We start from the raw sequence: 19609 nt of genomic DNA on the forward strand, positions 1-19609 counted from the left end.
AATTATAATTGACCTATTCTTTTATTGATAATAGTATTTTAATTTATTATAATTGACAGTGAAAATAAAATGGCAGAGTGACAGCACACTTGTTCTTTATTTTACGTCTTCCACAAAGTAGGTTTTAATTTTTTTTTTTTTTTTTTTTTTTTGTAAGGAATCTCGCTGTTGGCCTTTAGGCCTTTACAGCTCAGCTCGGGCTGGTTGGCGAGCGTAGCTCGGCCAGAATGGCGTTTTTCCCGCGGCTAGCGCAAGGGCGTCTCCTGTGAGACTCGAACCTCGGCTTGGGCCGTCGCGGGGTGGTCAATCGCCTGAAGGGCAGGACGGAAACTCACTGGAGTGAGCGAAGTGCGAAGTAGAGGTCCTCGCCTTCCCCGGTGAAGGCGGTTTTTAACCCTAATCTGTGTCTGAATGCTTGATTGTTATTATTGGCCGCGCGGGCGGCTTTTAATTTGATGTGTTATCTACGATAATTGGATCATCCGAATCCTTTAGTGTGTGAGTGTACCTGGGCCTCCTAAGAGCCTTATGTGTCGGGAAGGGGTAAAATGGTCGTAACTATTGCGGTGTGCCGGATTCCACAAATTGCCGCACGGACTTAAGGAGCAGGGCGTGCTCGGTTATTACCTCCACCTTGGAGGAAGCAGTTTTGGCGGACTTATAGGCCTCCGCGAATGCGACGAGTGCGTCTAAGTCTATAGCGTCTATTACGCTGAACGCAAGATTAAAAGCGTCGCGGACGCTGCCTGACTCCTCAGTTGCCTTCACGGGAGGGCTGAGGGCTTTAGGAGGGCTCGCATTTAATGAGGGCCTCTCTTTTAAGGTAGGAATTGGCGCAGGGACCTGGGAAGGCGCTGCGGCTGCCGATTTTGATGGCAGAGGCGGGAAGGCTTCTGCCGTGAGTTGGGGAGGGCCCTCCGTAACGGAGGGCTTGGCCCATGGACTAATACCGGGGGGCGGGGCCGGCACGTATGAGGGCTTTGCTCCCGTGCCACGACGGGCCGCGTCGCGACCCACCATGCGCCAAGACGGCGGCTTATGCGCCTTGGGGGCTCTAGGACAACCGCGATAATTCGCAGGGTGCCCATGTTGCCCGCAAAGCACACACGCCGGCGGCTCAGCGCACGGGAGTGTCCGCTTACAGTCCGAGGTGCCATGGTCGCCTAAACACTTGACGCACCGCGCCCTCGCAAAACAGTTTCGGGCTGCGTGCCCGTAGAGTTGGCAGCGATGACACTGCCTTGTAAAAGAGTGTTTGAGGGGAGTTTCAACCCTCAACCCCGAGAGCTTACAGCACTCCCGAAGGTTAAAAATCTTTTTCCCACTCGGAGTAGGGTCTAGGACTACAAGTACCATATCGTACTCTTCTTTGGTGGAGCGGTTTAGCATACGGAATACATCCCTAACGGGGTATCCCTGCTCGGTCAGGTCTATTTGGACGACCCCGGAGTCTATTTCCTTCGGGATGCCCTTGATAACTACCCTAAGGACGCGCTCCTCGGGCAAGGGGAAAGTGTGACCTCCGATACCTTCGGAACGAAGGTAGGAGGTAAGGAACCGGTGGTGCTCAGGTGTGAACACCTGTATGCATATGTTATCCCTCAAAGTTCGGGCTTTATAACTGATCGACTTTGAGTCGAGAAGCTTAGAAAGGGTGGGCCATACGCCCTTGTCCCTAACATAAACGGGCGGGGGGGTTTTGATGCGGTCCGCGGGGGCGGAGGGCGCAGGTTTGTCCGATTTGTCCGATAACAACGAACTTAAATCCCTCTTCGGAGGGTTTATTGGCTGTGTAGGCCTTTTCGCGGGTGGGCCGCCGTTAGCTGAACGCTTTTTCTTACGTCCGACGGTTTGGAATCCGTCGGATTCCGAAGAAGATGATAAAACGGCTTCGTCAACCGTTTCCGCCGGAGCGGATTGGGCCGACATTGCCGACAATGGACGCGCTAGATTTTCCGCCTCCTCATCGCTTACGCTTTCCACTTCGGAGAGTGGTGAGCGCGAGCGCGAGCGAGGGCGGGATTGGTCGGGTGAGGTTTTATTATTATTAGTTCGCGGTGCCTTCGCGGAGGCATTTTCCGTCGTCATAAACGGCGACGGGGAAGGCGAGCGAGGTGAGTCCTCACATTGTGACTCGTAAAATTCCGTAATGATATCCGGATATCTATTTCTTAAAAAGTTTAAGAATAATCTTACATCGTCGGGGGGTTGAGCCTCGGACGCCATCCTGTATGCGGGAAGCAATACAGTTTGGCGGCGAGTGTGTACCTACGTCTAACGTGTGAGTACCTAAGCTGTGGTTTGCCCTAATATGTATGTGTCTCCGCTGGTGATAGCGGAGGTGAGGTTTGTCACAGACCTAACCAGCCCGCAGGGGTTTGGGTAAGTAGAGCCCCCGCGGAAGTGACAGGACCCGTCCAACAGTGGACCTGATTGAAGCCGGTTTCAAGAGAGTAGTTGGAGTTCCTACTCCCTAATAAGTGCCTACTAGGAGGCCCGGCTGCGCACAGGACTTGGAGGAAGCGGAGGGGCTGATTCGCGCCTTGAAAAAGGCACGGTGTATGCACCCCGGACAAAACACCCGCACAAGGCGTTAACCGTTCGATAACCGTTTGGCACCGTTAGGTGGCTATCGGACGGCCGCAGGTAAACCCGCGCTCATAAATTGCAGCCTTCAACACGATGTCCAATCACCGAAGACGCGAAGCGACCAATGAGAGGGCAGCGGGCAGCAAGGGCAGCAGTCGGACAGCGCGTGCGCACTGTACAGCGGCAAGCGGCGATGACTCACAGCGAGTGAGCGAGATGGCAGCAGGATGGCGCGTTGGCAGGAGCAGACGTCCGCACAGGTCGGCAGTCGGGCGCAGAGTCGTCTTTTTTTTTTTAATTTTATTATTTTTTTTTTTATTATTATTTTTTTTTTAAAAATGTAGGTTTTAATATGGCTGGCTTTGGCTTATATAGGCTCATCCCCTCCAAGTGGCTGGCATTTGCGGTTGGCAGGCATGGCGGTTGGCTGGAGGGTTGGTCAACATGGCATGGCTTGGCTTTGGCTATAGCTTTGGCTTTGGCTTTGGCTTTGGCTTGGCTTGGCTTGGCTCTGGCTTGGCTTTGGCTTGGCTTTGGCTTGGCTTGGCAGGATGTGACTGGCGACGTCACGTCCGTTACACTCGGCCATCCTGAAACAGTTGTTCCCGTGGGAACAACAACTACAATTAGCTCTCTAATAAATCAATCAGATCTTCGGTTTCAAGTTGCTCATCTGAACTGCTGGCACTATCAGATACAGTAATAATGCTTTTATAGGGTCTTAACGAATCGGCAGATACTAATCCAGTAAAACTCTTATATCCACGTAAACCCTTTAGGTGTACTTCTCATTTGGTACCTATCATTGCCCATTACCTTAGTTACGACATAAAGACCGGAATACAAGTCGTCAAGTTTAGTGTTAACTTTGGATGCGCTACAAGTCGGTGTTTGTCGCCATAGGACAAAATCACCCTGCTTATAGATGTGAGCAGATTTTCGCTTTTTGACAAAGTAACGTTTCATTGTAGAACTCGCTTTTAGTATCCTATCAGATGCATTCTTTCGACGCGACTCTACTGGTTCAGAAAGACGCCCGGGAACTGCAACATCACATACTGATCTACCGGCCCGAGCAAACATCAAATCGTAAGGTTTGTAAATGGTGGTGTTATCAATTGTGTTGTTAATTCCCCAAATTATGTCGGACAAAGAGTTAGCCCAATTGCTAGAGGCTTCACTGGGGTCTGTGGCTCGTAATGCATCCAGTATTATCTTATTTGTACGTTCCACTTGACCGATAGAACGCGGACAAGCGAGAGTATGTCTTAATTGTTTATCGTTCGAAAACTTCTTAAAGTTACTCGTGAACGCCTTTCCGTGATCGGTGACTATGTGATCAGAGAAGGAAAATAAACGAAATATTCTTCGTAGTACTCGAATAGTTTAACCTATTGTCGTTCAAGGTTTTACGATAGAGCCTATCATCAATAATTTCGAAATTATTTTATATCCGCCGGTATTATCTATTAATTGACTAACGATTGCGCTCAACTATCGTCCTGACATTGCACCGTATAAAACTAATCCGCCACTTCTAGACGATTCATGTTCATAGCATCAACCGGATGTCTACTAAGCGCATCTACATGTTTCATGTGTTCTCCCGGCCTATACTCGACACTTATATCGTAATCTTGTATAGAAAGCCACCACCTTCGCGATACGTGGTATAATGTCGCGTTTAGTAAGCGTAGCGCGGACTGCTGCACAATCTTAACCTTTTTCCCGACAATGTATACGCGAAAACGACGCAAAGATTCCACCGACTGCCTGGCGACGTCGCCAACAAAATGTATGCGAGCAAGTTGCGTCTCACTCACTCGGTAGCCAACGGTCCGCCAAGCAAGATGCCAAATTCGCGCTCATTGCAATAAGATAGCGAAAAATTAGTTTCGATACTGAGAGATTTATCGTAGAAATTCAGAATCGTCCCTGTTTATAGGATGCCTCGTTATCTGAGTATTCTGATCGTAATATGAAAATTAAATGCTGGGAAGAAATAGTAGATATCTTTAAAGAACCAGTTAATATTAACGACATCGCGTCGCCAATGCATTCAGTTCTGTCTCGACTCAAAAATCAAAATCAAAAATAAATTTTAATTAAATGATCAATCAAATTATAATAAAATAATAATTATTATTTTATTTAATTATTTTAAATCAAATTTTAAAATCATTATTATGTAAAATATTAATAATTAGGAGAGCAGGAGCCTTACTAACAATTTCTTTCAGGATACCTAAGTAAGAAAAATAATTAAGAGACTATGCAAAAGCAAAAAAAGTGCTATAGTGTGCTAATTCGCCAGGTAGCCAGCGTCGCCAGTCGCTGCATGCGGAGCGGTCGCATTTCATTTTCGCAATTTGCACTATTGTGCATACGCATTAAAATCCTACGATACCACCGGTACCATATACAGTAAACGCCCGAGATAGGACACGCTTAAAGAAAATGGAGTTAGGTAAAATCTGCATTTCCACGTTGGGTTGAACAAATTAGATACACAGCACAATCTGGGCGCCAAACGTCAATCGCATTACTAACTTACCTCATACTCTATGTGTCTATTTGATCTGTGCATATATCAGACGTTTCACTTACGAATGACGTATATTGTAATCATTAGTGTTGCAACTTATAAAGTATAAACAAAATTCAAAACAATAAATTTGTAATTTTACAAGGAAGTCTTAAATCTTATTTATAGTTCGCGTTATTCTGTAAAAAAATATTTATTTCTAAATTAATATGCAGGATTGAATAGTAAATAAATAAAATATGAATAATAATATTGTGATCACCAAAGTATTCCGATTATTTTAATGTAAAAAATTGCGTGATAAGCGATGTTGAATGGCTTGGGTAAGCTTATCATTTTAGTTTCAATGTTATATTTAGTCTTCACTAATCGGACATTCTTATAACGCGTACCATGTCTCGTGTTGCGACCTACGTGTTTCTAGATCTTGAGACTACAGGGCTCCCTTCAGAAGAGATTGGTAAAACTCGTATTGCCGAAATTAGTTTAATTGCCGTGAAACGTAACCATTTCCTTGATACTAAACAAGGAAATGTGCCTCGCGTTCAACATAAGGTTACACTTTGTCTCAATCCACTGCGGATGATTCAGCCTGAATCAACAGAAATCACAGGCCTGTGCAATGAGTTACTAGAACACGAGCCGGCGTTTGAACAAAATGTTTTCAACATATTAAACACCTTTCTTAATATGCTTTCAAAGCCAGTGTGTCTTATTGCCCAAAATGGACTTGGATTTGATTTTCCGATTCTCAAGCGTCATATAGATATACTTGGCAACAAGTTTGCTGAAGATTTACTATGTGCTGACTGTTACCACGGTTTTTATGATATTCTACAGAAAGACAATTATAGTAAAATAAAAATGCCCATTGTGGGTATCTCATCCATAAGTGATGTTACTGAAGTTGACAGCTTATCAACCCATACATTAGGTGATTCTGAAAACACATTGTGGATGAAAGCCATAAATGAATCAACTCCAGTTAGACAAAAATTAACTAAAGAAATTTCAAGAAGTAACATACTTAAGGCCAAACGTAGATTTCCATGGAGCAAAGGAAATCAGCCAAGAGAAAAGTATAAGTTAAAAAATATACATGAAAGACTCTTAAATCGTCAAAATGTGGAAGCCCATCATGCTGAGAATGACTGTATAATGGCTTTGGAATGTGCTGTAGTATTGGGCAAACATTTTAGTGAGTGGGTGGATAATAACTGTGTGCCCTTCTCAATAATAAAACCTATGACACCTGGTGTTCCATTAGGATACTGATAATTATCAATTTTAAATATATTATAAGAATTTTATATATTATACTAAAGCCAAAGCTTTTTAACAATTTGTAATTTTAATTCTTATATTTTAGATGTAGCCTTATAAATTTATTTTTAAATCTATAAACTACTTTATTTTAAATGAAGCATGTCTTTACTTTAATTTGTGATAATTTAGTAGTTTTTTTTATTTTTATATTTCAGATGTATAGTTTTGTATAATTTTACAATTTTAAAGTATGATTTATATAAAGGAATTTTATAAAAACATATACGAGTATGTGTTGTAGTATAAATTAAGGAAGGACTCAAGACAAATTATTATAAGTAGTTCAATAACTATTAACTTATTGTAAAAAAAGTTAATAAACATATACAAATATTTTTATTGTGTTCTTTATTACATACTCATTTGTACACTTGAGTCATATTTTTGACTTCATTATTGAATATCACACAAAACTTATTTTAAGTATAGATGAGAATGGAAATTTTATAAGTTTTGGAACTTTTTATATAATTTGTAAAGTTAATGATATAGAAGCAGTCAATTGTGGTTTTCAGGTCTTTTATTTCTGACGGGGGTGCTATGGGGTTGCACAAATCCATTTATTCGTCAGGGAACCAAAGGCCTTCGCTCGGTGCAAGCTAAGAGTAAGGTGGGCCAGCTGTATGCTGAAGTGGTATTCTTGCTAAGTAACTGGAAGGTATGTAAATTAATTTTAAAAACTTTAGTGTCTGTCTGTCTGATCTACCTCATATTTAAAAAATAATCACAAACTATGATGCTAAACGTCTTTAAGATGATATTCCAATGAGTTTTTTGTTAGTATGTTCTACCATGGCTGATAAACCAAGCGGGTTCCCTGGTCTACTTAATGGCTGTACAGCGACTGCCCCTATCAACAGCAGTTCCAGCAGCGAACAGCCTCGCCTTCGCCTTCACTGCTATTACTGCCGCTGCTATTGGGTCTGAAGAACCGCTTGATTCTCGTAAGATAACTCAACTTTGGCTTTGCGAGGAGTAGTATTTGTTGTTTATCCAATACATAATATATATAATCTAGCAATTTCATGATGTTATAGTATTAAAATTAATATCAGTATCTCAGATATTTTTTAATTCCATCAGTAAACTTAAAATAGATTATTTATTTACGTATTTTAATTCGGAACGGCTGTTGTACGTAACGTTATTTTCTTCTGCCAGTTTGAACTCAAAACGACTGATTGATTATGTTTATTAAAGATAAACTCTGCATAAAAACGGGCTCTGTAAATTTTTTTCTCTACTTCGTTATTGACCTCGTCCTGGACCTCAATCCAATTTAGCATTTCTGGGATGTTCTAAAGAAGTGAAATCAGTTCAACCCGCTCCACAAAACGCCAGGGAGCTTAATCTTCTTGTCTTTCTTGCCAACCATTTCTGATTGTTAGCCGTGTTTAGGGTTATAATAAATTCATTGAAATTTCCAGAATTAACTTCACGCGAATTATTTTACACGATTATAAGTATACAGACTATGTCAGACAATCAAATTAAATTTAATTAACTGAAATCGTCCTTAGATCGTAAATTTAATTAGGTGCCCGTTTATTGCAAGAGTGTATTAGGATTTGAGCAGATTCTATAACAATGCTGGTCTCTAGATCTGTGAATAAGAGCATAAGGTCTGAATAGTCTGTTAGTAAATGAATATTATGTCTTTGTTTTCAGGAGCCATTCTCGGCGTGGTGCTGGTCGTCGGTGGAACATTCCTCTGTTGTATGGACAATGTTTAGTTAATTATATAACATATTAAGTTGAAACTATAAAACTCTGTTTCCGATATTGAAAGAAACCAAAATTTAAGCTGTAGAAGGATTATTTTAATCATATCTCTTTATCAGCTGCCCCATAGAAAAAAATACGACTCGTAGTTATTACTTGGATATTGAAACCTCGGGTTTGGTGACTTATTCTGTGATGTTATGTGATAAAAGTAATACACAATTTGTATGACAAAGTTCTTTATTTCTATAGTAGTAATTTACATATAAAGTATTTTATACAAATAATAAATATATGTTAAAGGTGAATAAATAGATGTATGTTCTGTAAAGAAATCACAAGGGAATAAAAAAAATATCAGTATATTTGATATTTCAATAATTATATTCAAATGATCAAATCGCAAATATAAAAATCTTGATAATTTATTTTCTTTTCTTCTAATATTGCTGTTTCTTGAACAATTATATATCCTTACTCTGAGTAGTTTAACTACTTTTATCTAAACTGTTTACATTTTCACTTTTTTAGAATAATACAATTATTCACAATCAATATTTAAATGTAAAATTAACATAAACACTGTCATTTGTTTCTAAAATAAAAAATACTAAAAAATAAAACAATTGCTTGATCGCAAAATATATGATTTAACAGACAAATTGGGTTTTATTCATAAAGTACGAAATATTTTTACAGTCATATTTATTTGAAATATGAGATGAGAACAAAATATTTAATACTATTAAATAACATTAGTCTTATTAAGTTAAGTTAGTTCTACTTTGCAAAAATATATTTTAATAAGTACTTTATTACTTATATTATTTATGACAATTTGTATCGAAATATGGATAAAATTCATTTTTTGCTCTTATTATTACAGTATACTTGTTATTATATCAGTTGCAAACTTAAAAAAGTTATCACTCTAATATACTAACTAAATGGATGTTTTCAATATTTAGCTGATGCCTATGAGATGATATGAATTTTTTTCACCTGCTAGTCTATATTAACAATCTGTGATGGCAATAAGTATTTTAAGTATAAACTGTCTCAACTCTTTGGTAAACAATAACCTAAATTATGAATCAACGCAATTACAATTCTTATTGCGACTAAGATTTAATGTGACTCCTTATAGTTTCTAAAGCGCTGTACAATTTCTTTATGGACTTCCTTACAGCGGTCTCCTCTTTTGCCAAATGTTTCCTTTCAGCGACTAGAGCCTTCGCCCTGTCGGAGTCTCGGGACGCGTTCCTAGTCACATATGCACTCCCGACACGAAGTGTTGTGTTGCTACGATTTAGATCCAATATTTCTTTCTTGCGAGCTGTTTATAGGATTTCCAATATTAAATTAAGCCTTGACGGAAGGGTTATAATGTAATGCTCGATGGTAATTTTATAATCAGTAACATTTTAGCTAAAATTTGTATTTTAAGACATTTTGGATTTACGATATGTACGATTAAATGTATTGTAAAATAGGACAATGATAAAAAAACTAAAATTTCTTAATTGACTTGCCTTACCTTCGCCTCGCCTGTACCTTTTACATTTAAACTACTAAACCAATTTTGATGAAGTGCGAGAATAGTACAGTAATGTGAAATATTTTTATTTACCTGCGTCATACTCTTTATAGTTTTTAATAAAGGTTTCCACGCCGGGCCAGGAGTTGTTTGAGGTTTGACAACTGGCGTCCCTGAATTTTTCTCCATCGTCAATTATCTCTTGCGGTTTTGTTTCCTCCGTGCTAGTTATGGTTTCAGTGACACGAGTTTTATATATATTTGGTACCTTAATTGGTGTATAATTGGCTATCGGTTTAGTTACTTGGATATTTTCACTGTCAAAGCCTGGCGTTAAATCACGTTTTCTTGTATCTTGTCCACTAAAAATCTTTACACTTATATCGGCCATTTTGGACAGTCGATTCAGTACAGAGAAATTCTTCTCAGCTAATATTTTAATGCTATCGCCAGCTTCGGTGTGAGAGTCTAGTCTTTTTTTAATTAAATTATTGTTTTCGTTGACTTGATTTTTTATTTCATTGAGAAGTTTTAATTGGTCGTTTGTGCCTAAATTAAGATCACCTTCAAGTTTTCGTTGTTTCGTTTGGGAATTTCCTGATGGTTTTTCGCGACGTTTCCTTTCTTTTAAAACTTCTTGCCATATTTTCTCGTAACCTGAAATCAAATAGAGATAAGAGTCTCGAATGTAGCCTTTTGTACTGATGCTATTTTTGCGGCGTACCGTCTCTTGCTTTTCTAGTAACTGGAGAAAGCTTCAGTCGCGATAGAAAAGTTTGTTTTATTGGATGCATCACACCGGACTCTTCTAAAAATGTAGGGACTGTATGGTCATTTGATTCGTCCCTTTTGCGCTCGTAACAATTATTTTCTGCCGTAAGGCAGTCTATTCGACCGGCAGATATATATGCCGATGCAATCGCATCTTTTTTAATAGACCTCTCCTGTCGATCCATTTCTCGTTCTAAAATTACAAGAGGGAAATCATTAATATGCTAATTAATAATACCTGTCTTTTTAATGCCATAAATATCTAATTTGAGGTAATGGCCTCGAAGGAAAACATCGTGAGAAAGCTGCTTTAGCTTACTCAAAAATCGTACTTGTACTTTCACGTATCAGGCACATAAGGCTGATCATTACTTGCATAATAAGCAAGAGAAATTATCAGGAAAAAGAAATCTGTATTTTTTTTATAATTATTAAAAATAATCTCACCTTTGTAATCTTTGAACGTTGTTAATTGAAAATTTTCAAGAAATCGTTTTTTATCGTGAAAATTGTTCTTGGTTGTTGAACTGAAATCCTTAATAATTTTTTCATAATCGATAATATCGTCATCTTCATACTCACTCCCACTTTCTATATCATTTCTATCTGATTTCTTTGTATAAAATTCGTTAGAGATTTCATCTATAATTTTTTCAGGTGTTATAATGTGGTTTTCAACTTCTTCTGCTGGTATAATATTTTTTTTAGGTTCTTTACTATCACGGTTTGTTAAATGCTTTAATCTCCTCAATCTCTTTCTTTTTTCATAGAGATCTAGTGAGCTTACTTCTTCTGTTGCATTTAAATTAGCTCTTATATTCGTTATTAATAGTTTTGGTTGTAATTTAGAATCTATTTGACAAGCTATGAAAACTTTATCATTGGTTCTGTTCTTTTCAAGTTTTTGAGCTTCGTTTTTGCTTTCTACAAATTTTGTTCCATCTCGCCCGATTATGTTTTGATTATTAATTGATTGATTATCTCTTTCTTTTATCATCGGGACTTGATAAACTATTTGTGGATTCATTATAACTTTTGAATTTGGTGTCTGTATGACCATATCTGTGTTACTGTTTTTACTTGGTAATTTTTGATTTAAGTTGTTATTTCTAAGAATTTGAATCTCTTTATTTTCCTGCGTTGTCTTAGTAATTGAACTATTGGCCACAGATTCGATATTGTTATTCATTTTACTTATATCTGCATTAGGTTTGATTTCATTAACTGATGGTTTTATGGATTCATTATTTACTTTAACGTTATTTTTAATCATCATAACATTTGCCGGAAACTGAACATTGCTTAAGTAAACAAAATTAGATTGTAATACTAGGTTTTTTGCAGTTGGTTGAACCGCTTTTTCCACATTGTTTTTGTTTTTAATTTCTTGCTCCTGTAAGGTTCCTTGCGACTTCTCCTTCACGACTATCTTATTCCCATAAATTTGATTTTCCGTTATTAGATTTTCAAAATCATTCTCGTCACAGTCGTCTTGGTGCATCCTTTTTAAGGAAACGACTTTGGACGATGTTTCATTTTCATTATCCAATTCTTCTTTACATTTTTTTGCTTGGCTAGACTGCCGTGAAGGAGTTTGCAAGTTTTTTTGGTCGACTCCAGTTCTAGGAATTGGCAACTGAGGGGTTTGTTGTTGTATGGCAAGTAGCATCTTCTGATTTGAAGAATTTTTATTTTGTATCAGTAATAGTTGGTTTGATTTTTGATCGTTTGTTCTCTCTTGTGATGGTGATGAAAATTTTGGAGTTATTGAGTCTAAATTTATCGGGTTAAAAATTGTGCGAGATGGTATTATATTGGGAGGTAGCATACTTGTTTTACATGCATCTTTATTTAGTTCCACGTCTGTTTTCGCATCAGGCTTGCGAAATTGAGTTTCAGCCTGATTTATAACTTCAGCGGCTGTTATCAGAGTACTTATACTATTAGTCGAACCTGAAACATCTTTTAACTTTTTTTCGTTTATTAGCACATTACTTTGTATTTCGATTTTTGGTGCATCTGCTTTAGAGGTATGGAAAGCTGGGTTGAAAGGTTTCTTTAGTTGAGGAGATTGCAAACTGTCTGAAGTATTGGTTACACACTTCATGTCTATCTTACTGATTGGGATGCTGGTTTTTAGACTAAACCTTTCTGATGTGGGTTTCTTATTTGAATCTTTAAACATCGGTGTAGAAATTGTACCAGGACTATTTAAATTATTATTTACACTGTCTATTTTACTTTTATTACCTTCAGGAATATTTGTATCTATATTTGCAGGTATTACTTTTGGGGTAAAATTTTCTTCAAAGTCAGTTTGAGATTTTGTTTCGTCAGGAATTGTTTCTGGGAACTTTTCTTCCACTTTCCCTTCTGCTGAAGCTGTACCGTCTCTCGTTTGGGGATAAACAACTTCTGTCGCTGTCGGTTGATCAGTTACTGGTCTTTGATTATTATTTGGCTGAACAAAATCAGGATATGAAACGGGTTGAAATGCCGAATACACTGGCACTGAGTACATGTAGCAACCATAGTTGGCATAGCCTAATTGTACAGGTTTGGTTGTGGTGGCACTTGGACTCGGGTTGGGAATTGATGATGGTGATATCTTCGGTGACTGGGATATTGGTTTGGGTGGTACAAAGGTTGGTTTCTCTGGAAACGATGGTGTGTCATCCGGTGGTTTCAGTGGTTCTGAAGATTTAGGCATTGGCTGAATAGTAGCTATGGGAATAGTCGATGGTACCGATTGTACTGTTGATAACATTGGTGGTAGAGATGGCACAGGTACATTTGGCATGGAGTCCGCTGTCTGTTGTGTTCTGTCATCTGTTGTGGGCATCACAGGCTGGACTGGTTTACTGGGTCTAGCTGTAACCGGAAATTAAGTCACATTTTTATTTTATTTCTCTCGGTTGTTTTACCGCTTTATTTATAGTTAAGGTTTATGATTTGAGAAGATTTTAAATCTAAATTTTTTTATTGTTTTGCTTTGTGTATGAACTCCGAAAGTAAAATACATAACTCTGTTATCCCATTGGCTATCTACATTTATATCCATATTTATTTTGGGTGAAGAAATTTTACTGCTCAATAGGGGAAGGAGTAAGCTACTTTAGTAATAATTTTGTAATATACAAGCTAAGTCTGTTTGAAAATCTACAGTAATATTTTTAGTTTTATCAATAATACTTAAATGGAATAGGATTGCAACTTAATAAACGATCAGTTACTGAAGCAAACAAAACATGCATAATCTGCCTTGATATAAAACTATCATTTTGTCTACTCTATGTGACAGTGTTTTCTCTTCTTTAAATCGTCTACGAGACAAATGGTTCGCTAGAAAAATCTTAAGTTTAGAGACTAATCAACAATATGTAATTTTGTTTCGAACAGTTTGTCTAGCAGAAAGTGTTGGCAATTTAATTCTATTTTTAATTATAGATATATTTTCAGCTGACTTAAGTATTTTTGTTATAGAGGCCAAATGTCAATTTTACTTTAAATAAATATCCTTTATTTCACCTATTAGGTACTACATTTTCTTGCATTACGAAGTGGTTATATGACCTGATAAATAGAGGTGCGTCATCTTTACTTTCATGTAGCGCAACATACTCGTAGTGCGCACGACGGACCTATTGAGAGTCTAGTAAGTGCGGAAAATGAGTCCACAAACCAATAACCAATAGCGCAACATAGTTATTTTAAGGAACTTTAATGATGTTAGGTCTTATTATATAGTAGTAGTGTAGTATATTTGGTCTAGTATATACAGGTGTAAGTAAAAGACGACAACAAATATGTTCTGCGCCGTGCTCTGTAACTTCCAACGATAGCGCAATTATTGCGGTCCGGATCAACGTTTTTGTATGCAATTTCTATGAAGGTCTCTCTCTTAATATATTATGTTGCGCTGATGTCGCAACCCTTAGAACATTCGGCCCAACTCATCACTTATGTCGGATTTGCAATAGCTATCGTTATTGTAACATGTAATGTTCATATATCTAATAATAATTTATATAATTATTTGATGTTATCAAGTTTCTAAAATATTTTTTTTATCTGTCGAGGACTTTTTATAGATAATCAATATGATTATAGGTAGGCACATTATAAATAGCTACTTATTACTTTGTGGATATGCAAATTTTTAATACCTTCTTTATCACTCGTTTATTTTAGTATCTAGGCATTGTAAAATCAGTGAAGTAGTTTTAAGATTATCTTTCAAATATAAAAACAAAAAGTCTTTTCACTTTATATTGTCTACAGTAGATACTTCGTTCTTGCACCAGCATTGGCTGTATGAAGTAGTGGCATCTGTTACCTATTTAAAATGACTTCTTCGTGGTGGAGGGAAAAGGCCTCGCTTATCTTACTGCATTACCATATTCCCGTTTCAGGGAACAAACGAAAGTTGGGATCATACTAAAAATCGGTTTTTATTAGAAATAGCTTTTTATTACTGGATGCTGGTTATTTGCTTACAGCCAGTGGCGTAGCTACCTAGGGGCTAGGCGGGGCAGTGCCCCCGGCTCTTAAGCTCAGGGGGGCCTCAAATCCTTACCAGAAATCTCGATCGTTCTGAACATTTGTAAATTTCTCCCATTTTCAAAATTAATATGACAGGATGCAACCCCACTTTAATCAAGACAACTCAGTTGTGAGAAATTCAGAAGTTATGCCTAGGGAATTACCCTACAATTCATTGTATAACGCGAATTAGATAGCATTTGAAAACAAAAACAACAATCAAGCTTGGATTTAAACGAAGTCATTGATACTTTTGTGAAAACTAAAGCTAGGAAAAAATTGTTAATATAATTGTTATTAAGTTGGTTGGGAGGCCCGACCTTTATATAATAAACCCTTGAATCTTCTCTATTTCGTTTTAGGTTTAGGTTTAAAGACTTTATTTCACAAAAAAGACAAAAAAAAAAAATCGTTTTATTCGCCAAACCTACACCAAGTATTACTTGTAATTTATGTTGTTACTGTTTAATATTTTTATTACCTGCCCTGCACAAATAGAGCTTAAGAACCTCAGCATTTTTAAAGTATTTGTATATTTCATATTTTTATTTGATAAAACCTAATCAGTTTACATAGCAGTGGGGCCCCATTTTTTAATTTGTCCCACGGCCCTTGGTCACCTAGCTACGCCACTGCTTACAGCATCTTCCTTTTTGACGTGACTACGTCATTGACCTATCTAGCTTTACCAGACTATAAGTATATAATCTTATTTTAATAAAGATGTGTTTAAATGTATCTTGTAGTAAGTGCTGCTCGTGACTTCGACGACGGTAGAATATGGCTCATTGACACATATTTTATAGGTACTAGATTAAGACGGTAGTAGTTTTTGCGTTATATGAATAATGTAAAAGAGAACCTACTGAAGGGTTGTAGGTACGCGTTAAGAACGCGCACTTCCAATAAATAGTATTTGTTATAAGTACTTTAAGTTAAAAAATACAGCGACTTATAGCCGCCAATCAAGTATGTACAATACAATTAAAAACTCCATCAATTCATAATTTATTGATACCACCTCACGTTGATCCTACGCCAAAGAAGAAACCGCCAACGAATCCGACAGAGAAACAGCTATTTTTTCTCACGAACCGCAGTACAGCATCCATCAACTCTTGACTATAACTCATAGCTTCTCTTACTTTTTCCCAGTTTACACACAAATATCCTAATTCCGTAGCAAAATGGAGTAACAATATACTTCCACCAAGGCCTACGGCAGCTGTTTTGCCAACTTTTATTACTCCAACTCCCGTTATCCACCCACTTATGGTTCCTAAAACTAAGTCCTTACCATTGCCTTTACTAAAATTATTAAGTGTTTTGTCAAAGTAGCTATCTTCTGGTTTTACGTCTCTAGATAAATGCCGAAGATCGAAATCAGCTGGTATCGGCTTTGCCATGTGGATGCATTTTTCTATATTAGAACGCAAAACAATATAAAGTATATGGTATGTTTCAATTTTTATTAGCTTTTGATGTTATTATTTTGACCAACGTTTGAAATACGTGAAAGTTGACAGAATCTTTAAAGAGTATTTATTGAAAGGTAACAAAAGTTTTTGATTATAAGGCACGAGTAATACTATTAGTTATTTTTTGTGAAATGTTCCTAGTGACTGATGAATCAGTAGAACATTAATAAAAATGTCGATGATTATGTAAGTAGTTTACCAGGTGGTTTTAATGAAACTTTGTAATCGTCAATGCTAGATGACTCAAAGAAAAAAGTTATCGTTACTCGCCACTAGATAGCGCTATCACATTAACATGACGTCTTACAGTAAGAAGCCACTATCGAGAAGTTTTCATTGCAGTACCTAGTCGTATCATTCATTTTATGTTTATGGCGAAAATTTATAATTCTCGATCTTGAAAATTATGTCTTTACGTGGGCGGCACGGAGTCAGTTATCAATATTTTAATATAAAAATGTAGTATACTATTGTAATAAGACCCTTTAGAATAGAATTAGAATTTGGTCACTAACCCGAGGCTATGTAGTTTAGGGAAATCAATAATACTCGACCATACATCACTGGTTCGAGTTTATCGAGCAAGTCAATATGCTCCGGCTTTTGTTTTATTTTTAATGGATATTAGTCATTTCAGAACTGATGGCTAAACAAAAATACAATAATTTTCTCTTATCGATAATAAATTCATGAAAGTATTTCGTTGTTACCAAACTAGGACTTGCCAATGTCGATGCCAAAAACTTCGTGTATTCTTGACAAATTTTTAGACTAATTATTAAAGTAGAAGCAGACATTTAGTAAATGATGTAAAATTTATTGAGAACTACAATGTTATAAACACACATATAGCCAGTTGCTTTCAAATGGAGAGATGATAGGTTCCAAGATTATTTTTGCTTTTCAACACTAGGTGGTATTTTTCTTATTATTGTAAAGAGGTAACTCAAAGTTAAATTGGAGTCCCAGCGCTGCCCCTTCTCATTATTTTTGCAAAGTTTTCTTAATAATAATACAAATTATGTTTTAACCGTTTATACAAGGCTGTGTTTGTTACCATTTAACTTTGGAGAATAGACATTTGTATTTTCTTTTTTACTTGATACATTCTGTATGGAATCAAGGCGATGACTTAGTGCCAAGGACGTACGTATGTCTGTCTGTATATGTTATTTGATCATAATTGTTGACCAATGTGTTGTTTTTGCATTCCCTATTTCTGTCATAGAGAAAATGATAGTTTTAGTAGTAAATCTAAAGTTAAAACACTCGAATACATAATGAGAAATAGCACACAATTTCCACTACACTACTAGAAGCTCAGCGGGTGGGGAGGGAGAGGGTTCAAACAAAAAATAAAAGCAGGCCGGTCCGCGGGAGCTCCGCGAGGGCGGAGGCCCCGCGGCGCCGGCGCACACGTCAATTTCACCGAATGTATTTCAATAAAATCATACTTTTTCACTTGTTAGGTATTGTCCATATCGTATCTAACTATTTTATATTTACAAGGGTAAATGCTTCGCTTACAAAAAGAAAACAAAAGTATTGAACACCTATTACGAGCTATAATTAATAATAGAGTCTATCTATCGATACAGAAAGAGTTTCGTCTCTCGGCGACGACCGGTCGGGTCCCCCCGCGCCCGGCGTATCACAAATGCGGGAGCGGGGACGTTTCGGCGCCATCTAGTGAATAAATATTACAACTGCTTCTGCAAATATGCCAAACCGATCACGAAACGCCCGACCGAACGTCGCCGGGTCCCGAGAGTAGGCCTTCGCACGTCGCGACACGCCGAGGTAGAAAACGCGAGCCGAACACGTAACATACATTCTCTCTTCTCTCGCCGTCTCCACGGAAAAGAGGTCCACAATAAGTACATATTTTTCAATCACTCTACGATATACAAAGGTTTGTCCCGATTCATACATTGACAGGCGAGACGGCGGGTCGACGGCGCTCGAAACGATCGCGACACGTATTTAAATACAGCGAGGATTACATATAAAATATAGTAAACGGGGATACAATATAGTACAGGACGCGGCCGCCGCCCGCGCACGCGCTACGGTTCGTTGCGAGTCGCTCTAAACTAATAGCTGCTCCCGGCAGTTCGCTTCGTCGACTCGTAGAACGATAAGGTTGTAGTAAAAGGAGGCGTCTCACGAGAAGAGTTCGGGGAGTTAGTGTTTGTCGGTTGTCTCTTTCCATCGAAGCGCAAACACGATTCGACAGAAAGAGACGAAAGAGGGTAGTTAATAATTATGATGAGATAGGATAGGATTTCGACAGAGATAATATTTCTTTAATACGACCTTACCGTTCTATTTAATCGGATTAAATCTAAAGTAAAGTGTGAAGTTTACCGCGAGAGTAAAAATCTTCGGTAATTTTGTAAACATTTTTCAACGTTTAAACGTTTATATTGTATAAGTCTTTTGAAATTCAAGCCCTTCTTTCCATCGAAAGAAGATTTCACGAAAAGAACAGATTTTTTAATCTCTAACTAAATTTTGTACCTTTATGGTTATCACCTAAACAGTTCGAGACGACTCGTCCGTCGGTCGTCGAAGCCCTCTCGTAAAGTGGGGTAAAGTCAGCCCATCGAGTGAGACTATCACATTTACGGCGAGGTCGGACGATACCTCTGTACCTCCGCTCTCCTCTTTTATCACAACTGAGACGAACCGAACGCTCTCGAGGCCTCGGGCGTAGACCCGATTCGAGAGTTCGATCGCGAGTCGCGCTCTAAGACGGGGGATCTGAAACCGAACGTGAGCGAGACCGGGAGGGAGTGAAGCTTCAGCGGACGCGAAGGAGACGCTATCGGCCCCCCTCCGGGCCCCGGGCGGTGTGTCAGAGCGCGGCGGGCTGCGTGGCGGATGCGGCGGTGGGCTGCGGCGCGGGCTGCGTCGACTGCGGGGCGGAAGTGGGCTGCTCACCGGGGTCGGGCTCGTAAGGCCGGAAGGGCCGGTAGAGCAACGGGGGCGGGGCCGCGGCTCGACGCGACTCCTTCTCCCTCGCCGCTCTCTCTCGCTCCCGGGCTTCCTTTTCTCGCAGCTCTCGCTCTCTGGAAACGTCGAAGCCAGTTGAGACAA

General features: G+C 38.3%; 4 protein-coding genes across 4 annotated transcripts in view; 2 read left to right on the plus strand and 2 right to left on the minus strand.

Annotated features, from left to right (window-relative positions):
* The first annotated feature begins 5209 nt into the window (after window positions 1–5209).
* LOC125059643 (transmembrane protein 234 homolog) lies at window positions 5210–8523 on the plus strand. The gene is made up of 4 exons (XM_047664151.1): window positions 5210–5457; window positions 6976–7118; window positions 7242–7404; window positions 8129–8523. Exons 1-4 carry the CDS (start codon window positions 5442–5444, stop codon window positions 8191–8193), a joined length of 387 nt encoding a protein of 128 aa, XP_047520107.1. The 5' UTR covers window positions 5210–5441; the 3' UTR covers window positions 8194–8523.
* Window positions 5456–6504, plus strand: LOC125059642. The gene has a single exon (XM_047664149.1). The coding sequence runs from the start codon at window positions 5528–5530 to the stop codon at window positions 6407–6409; it is 882 nt and encodes a 293-aa protein (XP_047520105.1). The 5' UTR covers window positions 5456–5527; the 3' UTR covers window positions 6410–6504.
* On the minus strand, window positions 8405–10675 carry LOC125059750. The gene is made up of 3 exons (XM_047664297.1): window positions 10659–10675; window positions 9813–10474; window positions 8405–9518 (listed from the first exon to the last, which is right to left on the minus strand). The coding sequence occupies exons 1-3, from the start codon at window positions 10673–10675 to the stop codon at window positions 9304–9306; spliced, it is 894 nt and encodes a 297-aa protein (XP_047520253.1). The 3' UTR covers window positions 8405–9303.
* Window positions 10676–17929: 7254 nt separating this feature from the next.
* The window catches only part of LOC125059640, an 80159-nt gene continuing 78479 nt past the window's right edge, over window positions 17930–19609 (minus strand). Inside the window, exon 21 of the mRNA XM_047664147.1 lies at window positions 17930–19581. Within this exon, the coding sequence (XP_047520103.1) occupies window positions 19368–19581 (214 nt within the window). The 3' untranslated portion in view covers window positions 17930–19367. The remainder of the gene's footprint in view (window positions 19582–19609) is intronic.

This window comes from Pieris napi, chromosome 20, assembly GCF_905475465.1.
Source record: "Pieris napi chromosome 20, ilPieNapi1.2, whole genome shotgun sequence".
NCBI lineage: Eukaryota > Metazoa > Arthropoda > Insecta > Lepidoptera > Pieridae > Pieris > Pieris napi.

Coding starts and splice junctions, on each gene's coding strand:
- LOC125059643 (XM_047664151.1), top strand. Junction 7,119..7,241: donor TCTTGCTAAGTAACTGGAAG/GTATGTAAATTA, acceptor GTTTTTTGTTAG/TATGTTCTACCATGGCTGAT. Junction 7,405..8,128: donor TGAAGAACCGCTTGATTCTC/GTAAGATAACTC, acceptor CTTTGTTTTCAG/GAGCCATTCTCGGCGTGGTG.
- LOC125059642 (XM_047664149.1), top strand. CDS start 5,528: ATGTCTCGTGTTGCGACCTACGTGTTTCTAGATCTTGAGACTACAGGG.
- LOC125059750 (XM_047664297.1), bottom strand. Junction 9,519..9,812: donor CTATAAAGAGTATGACGCAG/GTAAATAAAAAT, acceptor TCCTATAAACAG/CTCGCAAGAAAGAAATATTG.